This window comes from Kogia breviceps, chromosome 12, assembly GCF_026419965.1.
Source record: "Kogia breviceps isolate mKogBre1 chromosome 12, mKogBre1 haplotype 1, whole genome shotgun sequence".
Lineage (NCBI taxonomy): Eukaryota > Metazoa > Chordata > Mammalia > Artiodactyla > Physeteridae > Kogia > Kogia breviceps.
Window position 1 is genome coordinate 7411950 of NC_081321.1, and position 20867 is coordinate 7432816.

Sequence of the window (20867 nt, forward strand, 5' to 3'; positions counted from 1 at the left end):
TTTTTGGTCATCTATTTTCCAATATTTTCTCCAGAAATTTTATTAGCACTTTAATATCATTTATGATAGATTTTCTGTGTGAAAATCTAGTCAAAATTTTGAAAATGGAAAACAAGCTTAGAAAGATCATGTCTCTATTAGTATTATAAAAACTTTGAATCAATGGAATACTGACTGTAGGATCTGACGTTTCAATGGCTTTTATCCTTTTAAAAATACTTTTCAACTTATTGAATCCCTATAATCATCTGAGATAAGCAGGTAAACTATTATTCCCCTTTCCAGAGGAAGAAATTGAAATTATGTTGGAAAAACCAAATAAAACACAGAAAAGTGATAGTTAAAAGTTTGAATACAGGACCAAATAAAGTAGGATATCTGTGATATATTCCCACAGCATCCTACATATTCCCTGCTATAAGGCTCCATCACCACCATAATATAACCCTTTACTTTACTGTTTGTTTTACAAATAGACCATAAATTCCCCAAGACTAGTTTTCATGCCAAATTTGCTTAGTGTTTTAACTTTACTGTCCACCACAGTGTGGCTTAATAATCATTCACTGAATAAATTTTTAAAAAAAACCCTCAAAAAATGCTATGTAGAAATAGACACATCACACAGAAATGCTGCTTTTTGCTAATACTTACTCTGAGGGCCTGGTGTTCCCATTTATAACGATCACCACTAGAATTTAATACATCTTTGGGGTTCACTGTGAGCCAGGTGATCTCCTAAGTCCATTTTCATGTATTAACTATCTTAATTTCTAGCTAATTTAAACGAAATTTCTACCTAATTCTAACTAAAACAGCTGGTCAACTAGAGAGAGGCAGAGATGAAACTTGGACAGTATTTCTCTTTCACTCCAGCTCTCAACGTCTACACTTTCCCTTACACATTTCATAGTGCGCGGATCCAAGACGTTGCTTTCTAACATGACCCAGGAGTAGATTGTTGTTATTAATGATAGGATATCAGAGTTTGGAGCCTGTAGGAACTGAAGGACACTGAGATTAAGAAACTCTATATTATTTATCGCTAAGCAGTGTCTGGAATCCAGATTTATTTTCAATATGCCATACTAGTGACAATAGTTCAAAGACACTACATATAGCATACACTTCCAACTTTCAGAGAAGGAGAATATTGTGAAATACTTTCATAAAACAATTTTGAAGGTAGTATTATTTTTCCTAATTGAAATATCTCATGAAGATTATGTAGTGCTTTGTTTCTATTGAATGAATTATTTTATGTAAATAACTACGAGTATAGCATTTCAGAAATGAAAAAGATGCTTTCAGAACATCAGTTATGAGGACGAATTATCTCTCTTTTGGAGAGAGGATGAGCTTATAAATAAATTCTTGCAAAGTGACTTTAGCAGTCTCCAAATTTCTCTGTGCCTCTTCAGGGTAATAAACAATAAAAGAAAGAAAGAAAGTGTTAGAGTCAAAAATTTATAAATGACATAAATTCCTCTAAAGTCAATTAGACTATTTACTGAACTTTTGCTGTTTACAGAGACGTAGATACAGCCTTTTGAAAACACACATGAAAACAACTTACAAAGTACAAACCATATTATAAATCTAAGGTTTTACGATAGAAATGTCTTTGAAAGAAAGTTACAGTATTCTGTTTCTTCCTTTCTAGCATGAGATATGTTTTAATATATTTTGAAGGAATGACCACCTTTTAGAAACCATTTTGTTTATTCTACTTTCATTTCAACATACATAAAAGCAGGTTATAATTGCACTGGATACAAAAGACAAATAAACACACGTTATTGCACTTAGAAAATACTTCACATGAAGTATTGCACGTGATAGAATAGATCAGGAAAGGAGACTAGATCAGGAAAGGCACAAGGTTATAATCAGATAGGACTAGTATTATTCCAGATTTGAACAATACAGACTTTTTCCTGATAGAGATTTGCCACATCACATATTGCACATTTTCCAACACTTTTATCTGTTTTACAAATATTCCTCATATTCTTTGTTTTTGTCCTTATCTCTGTAAAACACTGTGTATAAGGCAATAAATTATGTACCATTGAAAAAGACAAGTCTACGCTGAAGAAGTGAAAAAAAAAAGACCAGCGTAAATATATGATCACCCCATTCTTTGAGGGGCAAATGACAAAGTCACTTGACTTTAAACTTCTTTAAACTTCGAGAGAAACATTACAAAGCTTCATTTCATAAGCATTTGCCCACTTATAAATGTCCTCTGAGTTCAAAAAAAATGCATTTAGACTAAATATCTCTGTTGACAGTTAAAATTTCCTTTGTTTACATTCAGTTTTTAATACTGCTATTTAATTCCTTCACACAGTGCAAATGCATGAAGGCTACATGTTGTTCACAGTCATTCAACAATAAATAATAACTCTGAACTTAGTTACCTTATTATAAAGTGCATTCAAAAGCTTTGAAGTCATTTTTCTCATTCTTGGACAAAACTATCAGTCAACCTGTAACATTTTCAGCTCATGGCAGAAGTATTCCACAGTGCAGATATTCCTGGAATTTTTCTCCCTTTTTTCCACAGTCTTGTTGGAAAGAAAGTTTCCAAAATAGTAAAAAGTTTTTTTCACAAAGTCTTTATGGGAAACTTCTGACCATAGAGCACCATTTGTCAACACACATTTCCTTGAGTTCCATGATAGAATAGTATATAAGCAAATATGATTCCTCTTTATTTGGAGGGTTTGCTACATATCCAGTGTAAATTCTTTTCACATTCTGTGCTGCTGACCTCTGTGCTGTTCAGAAATGCACAGTTCTCAGATCCTGTAAGGTTGAACCTGTCAACAATAAAGAAACCAGAATTATTTTCAGTTTATCATTTCCGTTCAGTTACATGAGAATCAACTTTGTGGTGGTGGAGGTGGTGGTTTCTGCGTTTTTGTTTTTTCTTAGTAGGAATGCATGAGGCAAGTGCGCCAATCAAATGATCACAGAGTAATCTGCAGAGACAGTAGACAAAGATACAAAAGAATAGTACGTGGAGAGAAGATACAAAATTAAGAGTAGAGGGCTCCATTTGTTTGGTTGGCGTATCACCACAGGAGGGACTCGCTCATTTCTGAGTTCACAAACCATTCCCAGAAAGTATAAACATTCAACAATCATGTATACTAGCACATACAGTTTTAGAGGGTAACAGTCCCTGGTGCCCATTTGTGGGTGTGATACATACCAAGGATTCCTTTCCTAGAGATTTAAACTAATTTTCTGTATCTTTAATTTTCATAAAACTATTGAGGGAGCTAGAAATTCTTTCAAGTCTGAGTTTTCAGATGGCAAAGATTAACACTAAACTTATACAATGTCCGTCAAACTTTAAAATGTACAGGTAATGGAAACAAAGTCAGCATCTTTAATTCTGGGGCAGGTTTTCTCTCAGATCCATAGAAGCTTCTAATTAGGTATTGAAAATATTGTTCTTTATCCCTGTGGAGATGAGAACTGGGAAAGCAAAAAGGGAATTACTAGCTTGCCAGTAAAATATAAATATGAGATTGGAAATGTTGGATTTTTTTCCCATCGTCATATTTATACCTGGAATATTTCTGAGTCTTATTCCACTCGAATTTGCTGAGGTCAAATTACTAGAAGCATTTATCGTATGAATTCCAAGCAGATAAAAAGAAAAAAAATGATAATATTCAAGCCCTTCTTTAAAGAAGTCCATAGAGTATAACATACAAAAGAGATTGTTAAAGTTCTGCTTATAAAGAGCTCAACTTTCATATAGAACAATACTTCTAAAGGAAAAAAGGAAAGTGGTTCCCTTGAGCTGCCATCCTGGGAAGGATAAAGAGATATCTTGAAACTCACCAGTTATTAAATTTTTTGCCATTTGACCATTTCCACATCTGGTCAGCTTCATTCTTCAGTCCAATCCAGTGTTCAGTTCTACCCACATGTTGTTTTAAAAAGATCTTGAAGAAAGCACAAAGGAACTGTATGTTAAACCACCCCTCCTGATAAGTATGTAATAAATCTTGTTTCTTAAATCTGCAACTCATAGGCATGATAGCTAAGCTGATTATTTACTAGTTCAATGTAGGTTCAGCTCATGTGGATTTCTGGCCTTTGAGGCTAAACAAATCACATTTAAAGACTAACTTGAACTCTCATTTTGACCTCAGACTGATCATGTGGCTTTCTGTGACTAAATTTTCCAGGGTGGGAGACAGATACAATGTCTCCCCTTAGAAGGAAACAAAAGGGAACCACAGATCAGCTATATAGAATAGAATAGCAGTATCTTATGGAATTGTTTTTGAATACTATCTTACCATGTCCTCTTCAGAATCAATGACAGCAAGAGTGGCACCGTGTTTGGAGCAAAAGTTTTGGGCCAAAGTCCAGTTCCTTGTTTTCTTGGAAATAAGATAGCATTTCCCCTGGTATACCATCCATTCATCTGAGCATGAAGAAACATGGGTGTTTGGTGGCACCGAGGACATATATTGGCCTGGACAGTTGTACTGGCCCACTGTGAACAGGAAAAGCGTTTGTTTTAGTAACACAAGAAACCAAATACCCACAGTATGCAAAACTAGTTCAGGGGATGCTGTGCTGTGCTAGGTGATAAACGAAGAGAGGAAAGAAGGTGAATTATTTTTTTAAAAAATTTTATTGAAGTATAGTTGATTTACGATGTTATATTAGTTTCAGGTGTACAACATGGTGATTCAAACTTTTTATAGGTTATACTCCATTTAAAATTATAAAAAAGGAAGGTGAATTCTGGAAAGAGTAAGAAGAAGGCAGTTTCTCACTTTATCTGATCTCTCATTGAGCCTAATCACCATTGTACTAAGTATAAGAAATAAGAGGGAGTCACTTTGGTCAGAAAGTGGAAGGTAAGTTTAAAAATCTTGAAAATAGTCTTTGGACTAGAAAGGCTAAAATACATTAAAATTCCAAGTAAGGTTTTGCATCTGAATGCAGATGGGGAAGAATTTGAAGATGTAGTATATACAGACCTATATTGGAAGGTAGAGGAGAGAATACTTTGCAGAAGAGCAATTCAGAATACACAGAATTTTATGGCTGGGGATGTATCATAAAACTGTAAAATTTCATGTTTGTATAAGACACAAATGTATCTTGGTATAGCTGTATGGTTCGAATACCATAACACAACTGACTCTGGGAGCTTCTAGATATATTCTATCTCTCTCTCTATATATATATATTCTGTGGCTTTTGAGATAAGAGACTGACCAATTCCTGTTTAATTTATGGCTTAGATATTATTTTTTTCATCAACAATGAATGTGCAGCCCACATTTTTCCAGTTAAACGTCTATATATTTAGACTCTAAATCAGCCGCTTTTATTCCAGATTTAAACATCTGCTCACATGTAATTTTCTCCCACAGTATTGTATAAATCATAAGCACTTTAAATATTTCTAAAGCACTAGAAAACTAAAAAAAAGTATTGCATCAATTATTCAAGGAATGTGGAATCATATTTAGCATTTCCTAGGAAATTGGCCATGTATGAAAAATGAGATTGTCCTAAATTAATCAGAACTTTTGATGAATTCATGAAGTGCAGACCCACCTGATAAAGCAACGAGAGCTATGATTAGAGTGGTAATGAAGACCACGTTCACTACAGCACATGGGATAGGAACTTGAATGGACCCTTCATGATATGTCGCAAAATGAAGCCTGGTGGCATTATCTGAAGAGAGAAAGTAGATGATGAGTTCAAGCAGGCTATAGAAGTAAGAAAGAGACATTTGATTTTCTCTAGAGGCATTTAAAATTAAAAAATAGCTATGTGTCTCCCCATCTTCTTATATGAAATGTATAAGTTAATTTCCCTCAAGAGTTGAGTGAATTTGGATAGTTTATTTTTGGCTAGAAATAAAACACTCCAGTCACAATAATGATATCATAAAATATCTCCTCCAAATATGTACTCAGTAGCTATGAAAATTCTAAATATATCATAGTTGTATTGTTTTAATCACAATAAGAACATTTAGTAAATACCTGATTACCCTAGAAGCCATATAAAAAGAACATCCTATGTACAATCCCTTAACTTCTCTGTAGTTACTGTTTAAGGGAGATGGTATAAATGGGTATAAATGTGGGTGATATAATAAAAAATGTTGAATTGATATAAAAATATATACAACTGGAATGACTAAAAATGTTTAAAAAGATGGATGGTATTTTTTTGTGAATTTGGTAGATGTGAAGCATTGAAATTTCCATATATTACTGAATGGGAGAGTAGAATGGAAAAAAATACTTTGGAAAACTATTTCTTACATAATTAAATATACACTTATCCTATGATCCAGAAACTCTACTCCTATTATTTTCTCAAGAGAAATGAAAATACGTCTTCAAAATGTTTTATATAAGAATGTTCAGGGCTTCCCTGGTGGCGCAGTGGTTGAGCGTCCGCCTGCCGATGCAGGGGACACGGGTTCATGCCCCGGTCCGGGAGGATCCCACGGGCCGCGGAGCGGCTGGGCCCGTGAGCCATGGCCGCTGGGCCTGCGCGTCCGGAGCCTGTGCTCCGCAGCAGGGGAGGCCACAGCAGTGAGAGGCCCGCATACCGCAAAAAATAAAATAAAATAAAAAATAAAAATAATAGGTGAGTGAAAAATAAAATGTTTGAATTTTCCAAGAGAAGTTAAAATAATAGAAGAAATTTAACAGTCCGATAGACTAAATATTGGGTGGAGATCAGTTTTTTCATTTATCCTTTTTCTAATGCTAAAACCAAGTAAAAGTTTTATTTCATCAATGAGAAATACTTTTGTGGATGGATTTAGAATACGAATATGATGTGAATGATGATTCTTAGTAACCAAAAAAAAACCCACCACCACCACCAACAGAGCTAGAAGGATATCTGTTCTAGATTAGAAATAAATAATTGAGAAAGGAGAGAGGGGAATTTTGTAACTCAGAGTTTGAATTTGATTTTTGCTAGGATGAGCTATCAGGATTTTAAAACTTCGGCCTCACAGAAAATATATAGATCTCTATTATGCTCTCAAAACCTGAAATATAAAATAACTACTTGAATGATATTAAAACTTACCATGAAAAATAGTCTCAATAGGCAAAAATATCCTATTTTTCAGTATGGGTGGCTTTCATAATTAAAAGGATGTCTACACAGACACAACTTGAAATTGATGTATTTTTTTTTCTTAAAGCATTTCTTTAAGGTTAAACTAGGCAAAGAGATGCTGCTTTCTTTCACAGTGGTTTTGCTATGTAATGGATGTCAGCATCAACTGTTGCTTCTTCTGAGGGTTGTTTTTCCCAGCGTAGATCTGCATTCAGGTTTTGCAAGAGAAGGCTTTACTTCACCCCTGTCTGGTTCTATTTCTCTCAGCTTCTTAAAGCAAACCTTCCTTTTTTCACCAGCATACAACTGTCACCGGAAGCAGCCTTTCATAGCCAGGGTAGCAAGTTCAGAACTCTCTGTCTAGTTTCACTTCTTACCATACGAGACTCAATCATGGGGCTCAAACTCAATGCAGGGGCGGCTCCGGCTCCTCAGCAAGTACCAACACATCCAAGTAACTCATGGACGCCAGAGCCCATTGGCTTATCCACTGGACTCACTCTATTGGCTTATCCAGTGGGTAAGCTATGGAGATGATTCTCAGACGTTACTTTATCTCCATTAGTGAGGGCTATTGTTACTCACAGTTTGACTTATCACCTAGGTAACAAAACACTCCCCTAAGAGCATACTTCCGCTCTGATTACAAGCCCTGTCCATTAATGGAGAAATTGAAAACAAATCCGCTAGTACGTATTGAATCACCAAGGGTGGTGCTCAACGATTGTTTATACTAATGAAGCAAGTAGACTAAACATTCATAAATTAAATATTCAACAGAAAATTGGAATGAACTCAGGAAAAGTTAAGAATTACTACAATAGCTCCTTCTTCTTTCAACTATGCTGTTTATTGAGTGGTTTTATTCTTAAATATATATTTTCTTTGGGGCAGCTCAGCTGAGCCACCAAGTTATGGCTATCTGGTTACCAAAAATTTTGTGTGGCTTGTGCTGGTTATTCACACTTGATTTTGTGTTCTGAAGTGAAAGATGGGTTTATCAGAGGTAATGAATGCTTTTCTAAAGCAAACCACTCTAGTAGACCCTTACTCAGAAAACAATCCCTTCCTCTAGATTGTTTTAGCTCTGCTGTTCATAACACGTTCTTCGTTACTGGTTAGATTTGCTTACAAGTAAACTCTAGTTCCTACATGCTAGTGCTTGGGGCACCTCATTAATTAGAGAGGAAGAGAGAGCTAAATGAAACAGATCAAGAAAGCCTCACCAAAACAAATTTTTGTAAAACAATGGGAAAATCCTGGTAATAGAAAATAGAAAGGTCTGAGGACAGAATAGACAAATAGAAAAGAAGAAAACGTATATAGCAAAGATGATCATATTTTGATGAAAAATAAAAGAAAGGAAGAAAAACATCTGATTCATGTAGAATTTGAAGCCCACGATTAGAAGGGTGAGATAGAAGAGCGAAATGGAGGAAAGGAGTCCCATAAGGAATAGAGAAGATTTCATTTTCAAGAATTCTTTCATGACTTTCTCCTGATAAGTTACCATTGGACACTGTAAATGTTCAGATGTTTATATGGATATTCTCTCAAAAACCAGAAACCTGTGTTCCCAGCAACTGGAGGATGCTGTCTTGAGAACACAGGATAAGGCACACACAGAAAGCACGAAGTGGTACAAGGTAAAGGGAATCAAGAATGTAATTGTTTATGTGGAAAACAGAGTTTTCCATAAAGAGAGGCAGTGCTGCCTACAGGATGGATATGGGGAAATGACGGACAGTTCACTGGGCTAGGGCAGTGAGATTTCTAATTAAATCTGAAAAATTGAGATGATATAAACTAAAACAAAGAAACAAACCTTTAGAGAGCTTCTGAAATTCACCCTTGTGATTTCCTCTCAAGTTTCTATTTTCTCTTCTCATAGAAAAAGAAAGATTTCCTTCTTCCCCATTTTCTCCTTTATCCCAACTGAAATAGAATGTAACCAAGTTCTTCAAAAGACAAGCTTCATTTTTCCCCTAACTACCGTTATATAGCATAGATAGATAGATAGGTAGGAAGATAGATATAAATATAGATATATTGATAGATGCTACCAGTACGTAAGGAGTAAGACCTGACTTACTTTGTTGTCCTCTTTTCAGATGCAAGGAGCTGGTCTCTGTTGCAGAACAATCTTCAGAATTCATCTTTATCCTCGTCACGATCCCTTGGTTAATCCCAGGTCAAGCCAGTCTGCAGTGAAAGTCTTTGCTGGAGCTCTTGTTCAGTCTCTGAGTCTCTGAGATATCTCAGCATTTATATTCACTTACGTTGTCTCCACCCACTTTCTCTCACCTCCGGTCGTTCAGCTACTCCTGTCCTCTTTAATTCATGCTCTAGTGGCCCAAACAGTTTACAGTGTGGTGTTGTGGTGAGCGACGGGTTTTCCCTACTGTCTGAAATGTGCTTTCTCACAACTGTAGGCGCAGCGTGAAGAGACAAGCGAGATTTTCCCAGAATCTGACATATCCTTTCTTAAATTTGTAGAAAACAAATAATTTAGGGAACAGAATATCTAGCAAAGAATTAAAAGTTAGGGATGCCTATCTTTGAGATGGAAATAATGTGGGGAGTAATATTTCCCTGGAATCCCATTCATTCATATAATCATATACTTAACAACTGTTATTTTATTGAACATCTACTGTGAACCTGACACTGTTTGGGGTTCGAGGATTTATTGTTGAATAAGAAAGTTACCATCTCTATTCTCATGGATCTTTCTCCAGTCTGGAAGAGTTTAACTTAGCAAGCTATAAACTGGCTTTCAGAAATGTGTCTTTCTATTCTTCCCTGGGGACTAGTTTTTCAAGGTATCATTTAGTAAGTAGCTGGTTTAATGGAGGAAATAGAAACCTTGTGGCTGGAACTTCCTTTCTATGTTCTAAAATTGTTTATCTTAAATGATCTGTTTCATTTATCTCCTGTTAATTTTCACAGTCATATTTTACTGTCATTTAGACTGCCCTATTTCCCCTCAGTAATATCTTATTCTATTTATCTCCAGTCTGCTAGATTATTATTTTCATATATCTCTGACACTTTGGACATCTGAGAATGATTATTATAAAAATATATTGCCGTAGTATCAATATCATCCAGATAAGTTATTAAGGTCAACACAAAATGAATGTAGAATATCTGTGTCTAGTGATTTAAGGAGGGGATAAAAATATCATTCTGGTTAATAATCTTAGTGCCCTCAAATTTTTATCATTAATATGACTTTAGAGTACAGATATTCTGTTTTCAGAATAAAGCCTTTGTGAAAATGTTATGGTTAAGTGGGTAGAAAATTACCATCTACTGGAGGCTAGTTAGACCATCATCTTTGTTTACCTAAGACATGAAGAGGTACACGTTGGTCCTAAAACTCTCTTTGTTCTTCTTTATTTTCCACTCAGTTCCTAGTATGTTTTCCACATAGCAGCTAGAGGGGTTGTTTTATAATTAAGTAATATCATTTTGGTGAGAAGTTCACTTTGCCCACTCGACACGGCTTCTTATCAAAATTACCGTACAATCCAAAGACCTTCTTGTATATTTGAGAAGACTTTGCCTTATCCATGATCTGGCCCCTGGCTACCTCTCCTACCGTAGCCACTGCCCTCTCCAATAGTCAGGGCTTTGCTGTTCCACAAACATGTCAAGCATCCTCCCACGACAGGGTCACGCATTTTCTCTAAAAGATTCTTCCTCCATCCAGTTGCATGTTTTGGCCTCCCTTTAATTCAGTTCACTCACTGTTCAACTATCATTTACCAAGAGAGGTCTTCACTTGCCTTCTCTATGTAAAATAGAACCTACTCTGTGACTCCACATGACTTTATCTTTCTTTATGTCACTTGTCAAGATCTGACATTACATTCTTGTTTATCACCTACTTTCTTTACCAGACTGTAAGCTGCTTGGGGGTAAAGACTTTTTCTGACTTGTCCCTTCTGTGACTCTAACATCTGACATAGTAACTGGAACCTAGTATGTACTCAGTACATACTTGTTGAATGAGTGACTAAATAACTATGAGTTAATGAAAGAGTATGTATAAAAAACATAAAAGTTCCAAAATATAGAGTGCTGCTCTGGGAGGTTAGTGGGATAGTAGGGTTGGGAAATGAATGCCTTTACACTGCCAATGGGTAGCAAGGGTATCCTTGAGTACTGCTGATGAATGACAAAGGGGAAGTGAAGTTTGGTACTTAAGGGAATAGCTGATGTTTTTACTAATTTCTTTGGGTTAAAGAAACTTCGATCTTTCAAATGTTTATTTCATCTCCTAGATTTGGGAATCTGGGTTAATGTCCGCACTTTGACACTAATTACACACAGCACTTTGTGAAGAATGCGTGAGATTATATATATATATATATATACATATATATATATATGTATATACACATGTAAATCTGCAATCTTCCAAGTCCATGGGATATAAAGAGAAGGAAAGAATACATACTTACATACACTGATAACATTAGCTATGTGTCTCTGTCAGTGCAAAGCAGGGTGTTTCAACCACTTATTGGACTGACACAAAAGCCATGGTCCAGTTATACCATTTTCCCATGTACATTTTCCCCTCTGATGATTCCCATATAAGTGTGAAACTCTAATTTTCTTAGCTGGACACCTACTACCTGTGAAGTTTGAATGTTTCAGAACAATTAGCAGGCTAACAGGCACGTGAAATAGCGCAGTTTTTACAGACAGTTATCTCCCACAATGTTCCCTCTTACTCCTTACAGGCCAGCTCTGTTGACTTTCACTCTGTTCCTCGAAAAGGCTGAACTTATTTTCATTTCATAGGCTGTGCTCTTGCTCTTATCCCCCCTGATCTCAGATTTTTCATGGCTAAGTCTTTCTTCTCATTTATATTTACCTTACATGTTACCTACTCAATAAGACTTTCCATGACCACCTGCACAAATTACCTCCCATTAGTCATGACTTATTACCTCACTCTTTTATTTTATAGGACATAATATCATCTGAGACTTTGTAGTTCATTTGTATGTAAATATATATATAGTTTTTAAGATAATAATTATTAATATTTACTTCCCTTACTGGAAAGTAAGGTCTTTAAGAGCAGGGGCATGGCTCTTATACAACAATGAATAACTTGTACCTATAATAAGGCTTAGAACATAGAAGGAGTTCAACAAATATTTGTTGGATATATACATGAAGTCATATATGTGAATATCAACTCAAGCATTTGTTAGCTATGCAGATTTGGGAACGTTATACAGCTCCACTGGATTTTGGCTTTGTTATGTGTACAATGAAAGTATCGGCATCCAACTTACAAAGTTTTTGTGAAGAAAACATCATAAATGCGAAAATTAATTTTCTACCACAGTGTTTGTGTAGATTAGGTATTTAACGGTAAGTAAAGGAATAACAGTTTGATTCAGGTCATGAGAAAGATAAGTTCCTCATTTCATGTAAGATGTTAACAGATAATAACTGAGCAGTCCCAGCATAATTGCTGATACGATGTAATGTGACTCTTGTCTGTCTAGGGTACAGACAGACAGAGGAAGCTGCAGTCTCCTACAACCAACTCTAACAGCTTTTGTGACACTAAAACACTTTTTTATGTGTTCAAGTTTTCTTGCTTCCACAGCCATAATCAGGTGAATGGATATTATATATATATTTACATATGTCTATATATACATACACATGCATATATATTTATATATTAATGTATAATATATGTAATAATAAATGTAAAATATATGCAATCTATGTTATATATGCCATTGTGTAATATATGTGATTGACGTTATATATAACATATATATGTATAATATATGTAATATTTGTTTTATATGCCATTGGACACAGGGAAGTGATGCCTAGAGATCTTACTTTATGAAAATAAATATTTTTAAACATTATAACATTGATCAAAATCTATTATTTTTGCTCTGAAATCATTTTCCTCTACTTGTTTTTAGGAGAGCAACCAAAGTATTTTGTTGAAATCAGCACTTATACAGGTGGCAGTAAGCAGACACTGAAAACATAAAAAACAGCCAAATTACCAAGAACATATGCTATCAGTGGGCTTTGTAGGTATCCACTGGCCCTCATGCTATTCAAGTCCTCCACAATAACTTGAACTTTATTGCAAAATTAATTATTTTCTTATTACTCCTCCATCCCCTTTCACAATCAATTTTTTAAGCGTAAGAAATCTGCCTGAGATCTGAGAAAGCAGTCAACTTAAATCCATGCAGAGGCATGAACAATGACTGGGGGTTTCCCAGCACAGTCCTGGTTGATACCTGTTGTCCTGATTACTAAAAGCATGTTATTTCACTTGCAAGAGTGTCTTCCTATGTATATATAATGAATTACATGTTTATATTACTAATCAGTATTTGTTAAATCGAAGGAAGGTATCTCACCTGTGAAATTACACTAAATAGAACAAAGCAAAGTGTAGAGGGTCAGGATGCAGTGTGGTAGAGATCTTGGGGTCAGAAGGTTTTTCGGTTGCTCCTTATTTATCTAAATGTGAAAGCCAACTTCCTGTGTGGTCAGCCCTGGTGGCTTCAATTCTCTAAAGCAGAGAAACACATCAAGAAACCTAAAGAAAGAAAACTTGTGCAAATAAACTCTAAAATCTCCTTTCAAAACGCATGTGGTCATAATACATAACTTTCAAAATTTTCAGAGATATTTTCTATGTTTTATTTCATAAAGAATACATCAAAACATTAAGGGCGGGCTTCCCTGGTGGCGCAGTGGTTGAGAGTCCGCCTGCCGATGCAGGGGACGCGGGTTCGTGCCCCGGTCCGGGAAGATCCCACCCGTGAGCCATGGCCTCTGAGCCTGCGCGTCCGGAGCCTGTGCTCCGCAATGGGAGAGGCCACAGCAGTGAGAGGCCCGTGTACCGCAAAAAAAAAAAAAAAACAACAACAAACCCCAAAAACAAAAAAACAAAAAACATTAAAGGATATCCACAGGGCAAAGATGATCATTCAGATCTCATAGTTCAGTTGAGAAAGCTGAGATTTAGAGAGAAACTAGTGCCTGGACAAATTTGGAAGAAGTCACTCAGGACACCAGAACTCAACGCAGGTCTCTTTCATGTTTGACCTTATATGAAGAATCCGGGGAAAGGTTCCAGAAAGGAAATGAAGTAATGTGAGCTGCATGCAAAGTGATACAAAGAAGACAGGATACACAGTCCTTATCAGGCAGCAGCTCAGCAGGATGTTCTCGTGGCCCACGTTCACAGAAACCGCAAACTTCAGACCTGATAGAATTTCCAGAGGCAACCTCTTCATCTTTTTGTCTTTCAATGGGTGAATTAGCTTTCTGAATGGCTTTTAATCTCCTTGGGAATCAAAGCTGACATTTCTACTGTCTCACCTGTTGAGTTATACAAATTATGTAAATTGGTAAAATTTATTTTTAAATCACAGATGTGTGTGCGCTCTCCCGGTGGTTATCATAAAGGGTCAGAAGAGAGAACCATGAGTACGTAAGGGGGGGATTTCCATTTCTAACCACTTTCCAACCTTCTCTCCTCTCTGAATTCACCCTTTGAACTTTCTAATTTTCCTCTTTGGTGGAACATCTCCTAAAACACAGAAATGAGTTGGTTTGGAAAGTATGAGCTGGTAGGTTTCTTCTTCTTAACTTGACATAGTGAAGGTAAAATACAATGTTCATGAATACATAAACTTGGACTCTGAAAAATCTGATTATTTTTCAAAGTAAAAGGCATAAGAGAACTATACCAAAGATGAGATATATCTTTAGGTAACTTAATTCCAGGCTTCTTACATGTAGGAAATATTTGGGGGGAATATTCTTAAAGACAATAGTGTTGAAATGGCAAATATGACACGTAGAAATTTTAGGTAGGTAAGGGCCTGTGTCACTAAGTGATGAAAAATATATATCCGTTTGTATCTGAATCTTGATAGATGCACAATGAATTTGAACAGAGCTGCTTCTCCCACCTCCCGTGGATATGTTTGTACCTACTTACATAGAGAAAAATCTCCAGGTAGAAGACATTCAGGGATTATTACCACACTTTTGCCCAATAAATTTGAAGTTTGAATGTATGTATTAAAATATTTCTTGATGGATTGAATTGGCCTTTACTGAGGCAAGATATTAGGAAAGGAAAATGAAACCCACGGAAGGGAATTTGCCCGAAAGTGGGAGAAGTCAAGGCAGACATGAAAAGTCATAATAGCGTATTATGTATAATTTTAAGCTAACATACTCGACAGTTTAAGTAAAATGGACACATCCTAGATAAACACCTCTTACAAAACTGAAACAAGAAGCATTTTTAAAAATCTTAACTGTTTTATAAATTTTTAAATAAATTAAACCCATAATTAAATACATCCTCCTTGGGAAATAAATAAAACAGGAAAACATAAGTAAAAAACACCATGCCCAGATAGTTTTATGTTCCCACCTACCAAACATTTAAGGAAGAAATAAGAAATTTCAGATTCTTCTAGAGAATATAAAAAGATCAAGTCAGAAAAACACTGCATTCAGTTCAATGTCCTTTTAATTTTTCTCCAGATTTCCCATTTGGTCCATGAATGATTTAGAAGTGTGTTGTTTCATTTGCAAATATTTGTACAACCTAACACCACTGGGCATTGGTAAAAGTCCTCCTCTGACACCAACTGCTGGGTAGGGGAGAGGTCTAGTTTTTGCACAGAGTTGCCAGTGACTCCCTGGGGAAGGAGAGCGTTCATTACTGCCCAGTGAGAATGAATGTCTTGGGTCCTTAGGTGGCTATATCTCTAACACCATCCCATTAGGAGTGGCGGCAGCTAGAGTGCCTTGTTACAGATAGGCAAGTGTGGAAATTCAGGTTTGCACCTTGGAGTTTGCTGCTGTGCATGACAGTGGGACCATGTTTTTTTTCTGTGGTGCTTGGCTGGAGTAGAGTAGCTATTAGCGAAAAGTTTTCTGTTTTGCTAGGCTGCCCTTTTCCTGGATTTTTGCTGGAGAGCAGGGTTTTGTGGTGTGGATGTTTTTCTGTTTTCACTGGTTGGCATTTCTAGCTTGCTGGCTTCTTCAGCTCCGTGTCAGGGATAAATGAGACAAAAAGAAAACCCATGGCACTCACCACCGCACCATTTTTCTAGTCCTGAATTCTCCAGTCAGCCTTATCCTTACCATCTTTCATTCTCCTTATGGTTATTTCATATGTAATATCCAGGGATTTTGTTGTACTTAGTGGGGAGAATAGGGAAAATACTTCATATCTTCTCAGAAGTAGATTCATAAATTTTAGTTTTCACGGTTGATATTATTGAGTACATAAGTAACCCCAATGAATCTATAAACTGTTAAATAAACTATTAGAATATTTAAGACAGTTTACCTAATTTTCTTGATAGTAGAGGAATAAATGTATACATAATTGAATTTATATAAGCCAATAAGAAATATAAGATAAAGTTTTTAAAAGAGACATTCTCGACTGTAACAAAAAATCAAATATTAAAGAATAAGTCTAGCAAAAGACATTTAACAAAACTATGAAATATTGACACAAATAATAGACATATCCTGTTTAAGGATTAGAGAACTTAATATTGTAAGCTTGACCATTCTCTCAAATTGATTTTTAAATTCATTGTAATCCCACTCAAAAATCTTAACAAATTTTAAAATGAAAGTTGACAAACTGGTACTAAGTTTAGTTAATTTTTCAAAAGTCTGTAAGTGATGCAGGCACTCCTAACAAAGAACAAGATTGCAAGACTTGCTTTACCAGTCATCAATAGTTATACACCTACAATAATTTAGAGAGTGTGTGTCATGGTACAGATAGAGAAGTTGATACACAGAGCAGAGCAGAGAGACCCATTCGTACGCAAAGACCATTTTATGATACAAGTGATACGGCGAGGTATTGACTATGTGCTGGGACATTGGATGTCCATGTGAGAAAAAAGTAACTTGATCCCTATGACACACACACAAATTAATTCCTCATGGATTGTAGACCTAAATATGAAAAGCAAACTGACAAAGACTTAGTATTATTGTAATATTTATCCAGCCTAACTTTGTGTTTATGATAAAAGAAGGATGTTATAGTTCAATATGATATACTTACAGAAGCATAAGCTAAAAGTCCCTGCTGTGAGAATAATCAACCTCTCCCGTTTCTCCTACAATATTTTTCTATACAAAACACACAATTACACACATATAAAATCATTTTGAAAGTGAATATCTCTGGCAACTATAATTCATGGGCACAGCGTTTCTCACTATATTCAGTTTGAACTTTATTTGGGCTACTTTCTAAAAGCCACCTCAGAACTAATTATCCTTTATTGCCAAGCCCATAATTTTTATTTCTTGTCTACTGATGCTACTGCTTAACTGCTGATTTTATTTTCTTCTTCTATCTCCTATGGTTTTTCATAACAAATCCATCCACCCCACTCCTATGAATGGTTTAATCTTCCTAATTCTTTTGCATAATATCTTTTCTTCTAAACATCTTACAGTTTCTATTGCTAGAGAAATATTTCAATTATATGACATAAATCTATATCAAAGAATAGTTTCTATAATAAAGAAGTAATTGTAAGGGGACAAAGAACAATGAAAGGGAAAATATGAGAAATATTTAAAAAAACACACAAGCTACTGTTAAATAATCACATTTAATTCAATATTTCAGAATTCATTCAGCCAGCTCTATTTATATTGTAAGCACTGCACAGAAACAAATGCAACAGATTTTTTTTTTTAACCTCAAATAAATAAATAACTTGCTCATTAGAAGTACATTTTACTAAACAACCTGACTTTTTGTGTGTGTGTGTGGTACGTGGGCCTCTCACTGTTGTGGCCTCTCCCATTGCGGAGCACAGGCTCCGAACGCGCAAGTTCAACGGCCACGGCTCACGGGCCCAGCCGCTCCGCGGCACGTGGGATCCTCCCGGACCGGGGCGCGAACCCGCGTCCCCTGCATCGGCAGGCGGACTCTCAACCACTGCGCCACCAGGGAAGCACTCTTAAGTTTTGTTATCAGCCTTTTCTTTGCCCCAACACTTATTGCTACCTCAGGAAGCTATAATGTTCAGCAATTGGTACAGATTGTTTTTGACAAATGCCCCCGGGGAAAAGGCTGTTTGCACTGAGCAAGTTCTGTTTGACTCTCTCAGGTCAAGAAAAACCATGCCGTGCAGATGGGCATTTCCAGGGAATGCCAGCTAGTTCAAATAATGACCACTCTGAGAATCTTTTTTTGAGGACTTCCAATTTCGTTCTGTCACCTCCAGTTCCTCTTCTGCTGCTGGGTTTCACAGCTACTGTAGTTGCAAGACTGTTGGTTTTCAAGGCTATTATGAAGCTGAGAAGAAGGGGATGGGAACAGAGCAAGTGAAAACTCCAGAACAGTCACTGTTCTTAATGAGATGCAGCTGTTTTCTTGAATAACTTATAGTATATTTTTGCAAGTCTTTGGTGAATTTCCAGCATTCTGATAAAGTTGATTTTGACATTTTTTGGTCAATGTTCTTATTGACTTTATAAAGGGATAGCTTTCCGTAGGTCATAATTCCATTCCCGCTGATGTCTGGCTAGAAAATTTTACGTGCAATTATGATGAAGTATGTTTATTATTTTGATAATAAAAATAAAGAGAGCTATAGAAACATACTGGGCAATTTCTCAAGTATGAGGACAGTTTTATGTAAAAAGTAGTATTTAATATGAGGAGTAAATTTGAACATAGATTTTTCCAGGTAAATAAGACAGAAGAAGAGATTTTCGACAGGGACAAATGGTACAAATCTCAACTATGGGAGGAGGAATTCGAGGGGCTGACAGAAATCCAACAAGCTGGAATGAAGTGAGACTAGAGAGGGAAGCAGAGGACAGAGTCAAATGACAAAGAACCAAAATAAATGCTGTTAAATGGTTTAGAATTACTCTAAGTACAGTGGTAAGTCTCTAAAGTGTTCTAAATCGGGTACTAACTGGGATCAGATATTCGTTTTTAGAGGGATCGCTCAGGCTGAGTAATACAGGATGTACTGGAATAAACTGTTGCCGCAAAAAGGTGATTGTATTCAAGATAAGTGTGTGGCCGTAGAGATGAAGGAAAGTTGTCGAATTAAAGACACGATTAGTAAAACAGTCTCTGATTAACTAGATAAGGGAATTCAAGGAGAGGAGATGCAGAACTAGAAGGTCAGATATGGTCCTCGTGTTTTGATACAGACAATGTGGGCAGTATTCCTTAAATAATATAGAGAATAAAGATTGGACTCAGGGGAGAATCAAAATGATAAGGTCAGTTTCTGGACTCTGGGGGATTCACCTGGGTATTTTTAATAGACATTTAGATATATGGTTCTAACCCTAAGCCCTAATCAAGAAAATTATATATATATGTGTGTGTGTGTGTGTGTGTATACACACATATATATGTATGTATGTATGTTCCGACTTTTCTATCTTTTGATTTATAAAGTAATTTTCTATCTGCAGTGGACGCAATGTCATGGCCCCATTCTCGACTGAAGAATTCATTCCCTCAGTTGATAGGAGCTGGCATCTCACAGTCTTCAGTTGAATCTCTATGTTATGGCTTTTTTGCCAAAAGATACCACCTTCTCAAAGTCACACTCCCCCCTCGGGAACAACTGCATCAAATGACTATTTCATGTGAGACTATAAACACCCAGACCTCTCGCCTTATATCAGGACAAATTAAAAGGACCACTCAGTTTCAGAGCTCCCTACAGTGGCAACTAAAGCTTTTGTTGGGACTGAATCACAGTTCAACGTTTCCCTCTACCCAAACAGAAGTTTCTCTTTCTCACACACAGGTGTTGATTTTGAGGTACCTCCCGAATTAACATCCTGTATGCAACCCTCCATCTGAGAGTCTGTTTCCTGAGGAAGCTGACCTGCAACACAATCTGAAGAAATACTGGGGGCAAAGCTTAGCAAAAAAAGTGGAGTTTCATCTTTGGTTTATTTATTTTTTGGATGATTCATGTAATCTTTTCTTCTTGGGAGCAATACTACAAAGGAATGGGAGAATGTCGAATTTTTCTGCAGCCTGTATCTTGACAATAGCTGCTTCTCCAACTCTCTTGCATCTGACGTTTTGGAGGACCCTTACAATGAATGTTTTGACTCTCCAATAAAGACATGGAAATGCACATTTTTGCATGAAACACCCCACATTTGTAGAAAACATTAAAATGACTCATACAGAAGAAAAGCAAACATGGTTCTATTTACTGAGGTCAGAATATATAGATCCATATTTTTTCTTAGCAGCAGCTTCATCCATCCTTTTTTGTTGAGATGTAATTGACATAAAACACTGTATAAGTTTAAGGTATACAATACAATGATTTGACCTATATACATCATGAAATGATTCCAACAATGGGTTGACTGAACATTGATCATCTCATATAGGTACAACATAAAAGGAGTAGAAAATGAATATTTTTTTATTGCGATGAGATCTCTTAGGATTTACTTCCTTAACAACTTTCACATGTAATGTACAGCAGTGTTAATTATCTTTGTCATGTAGTACACTACATTCCTAGTACTTATTTACCTTATAACTGGAGGTCTGTAACTTTTGATTCTGGTAGCCACTATTCTGATCTTTTTTTCTATGAGTTTGTTTGTCTTTGAAGTATGGTTGACCTACAACCCGA

At 36.1% G+C, this 20867-nt stretch overlaps 1 protein-coding gene across 1 annotated transcript; it reads right to left on the reverse strand.

Moving 5' to 3' along the window:
* Positions 1 to 1490: 1490 nt before the first annotated feature.
* On the reverse strand, positions 1491 to 9514 carry LOC131767398 (early activation antigen CD69-like). Its single transcript, XM_059082674.2, has 5 exons — positions 9236 to 9514; positions 5605 to 5727; positions 4326 to 4525; positions 3862 to 3965; positions 1491 to 2825 (listed from the first exon to the last, which is right to left on the reverse strand). The coding sequence occupies exons 1-5, from the start codon at positions 9297 to 9299 to the stop codon at positions 2717 to 2719; spliced, it is 600 nt and encodes a 199-aa protein (XP_058938657.1). The 5' UTR covers positions 9300 to 9514; the 3' UTR covers positions 1491 to 2716.
* Positions 9515 to 20867: the final 11353 nt, after the last annotated feature.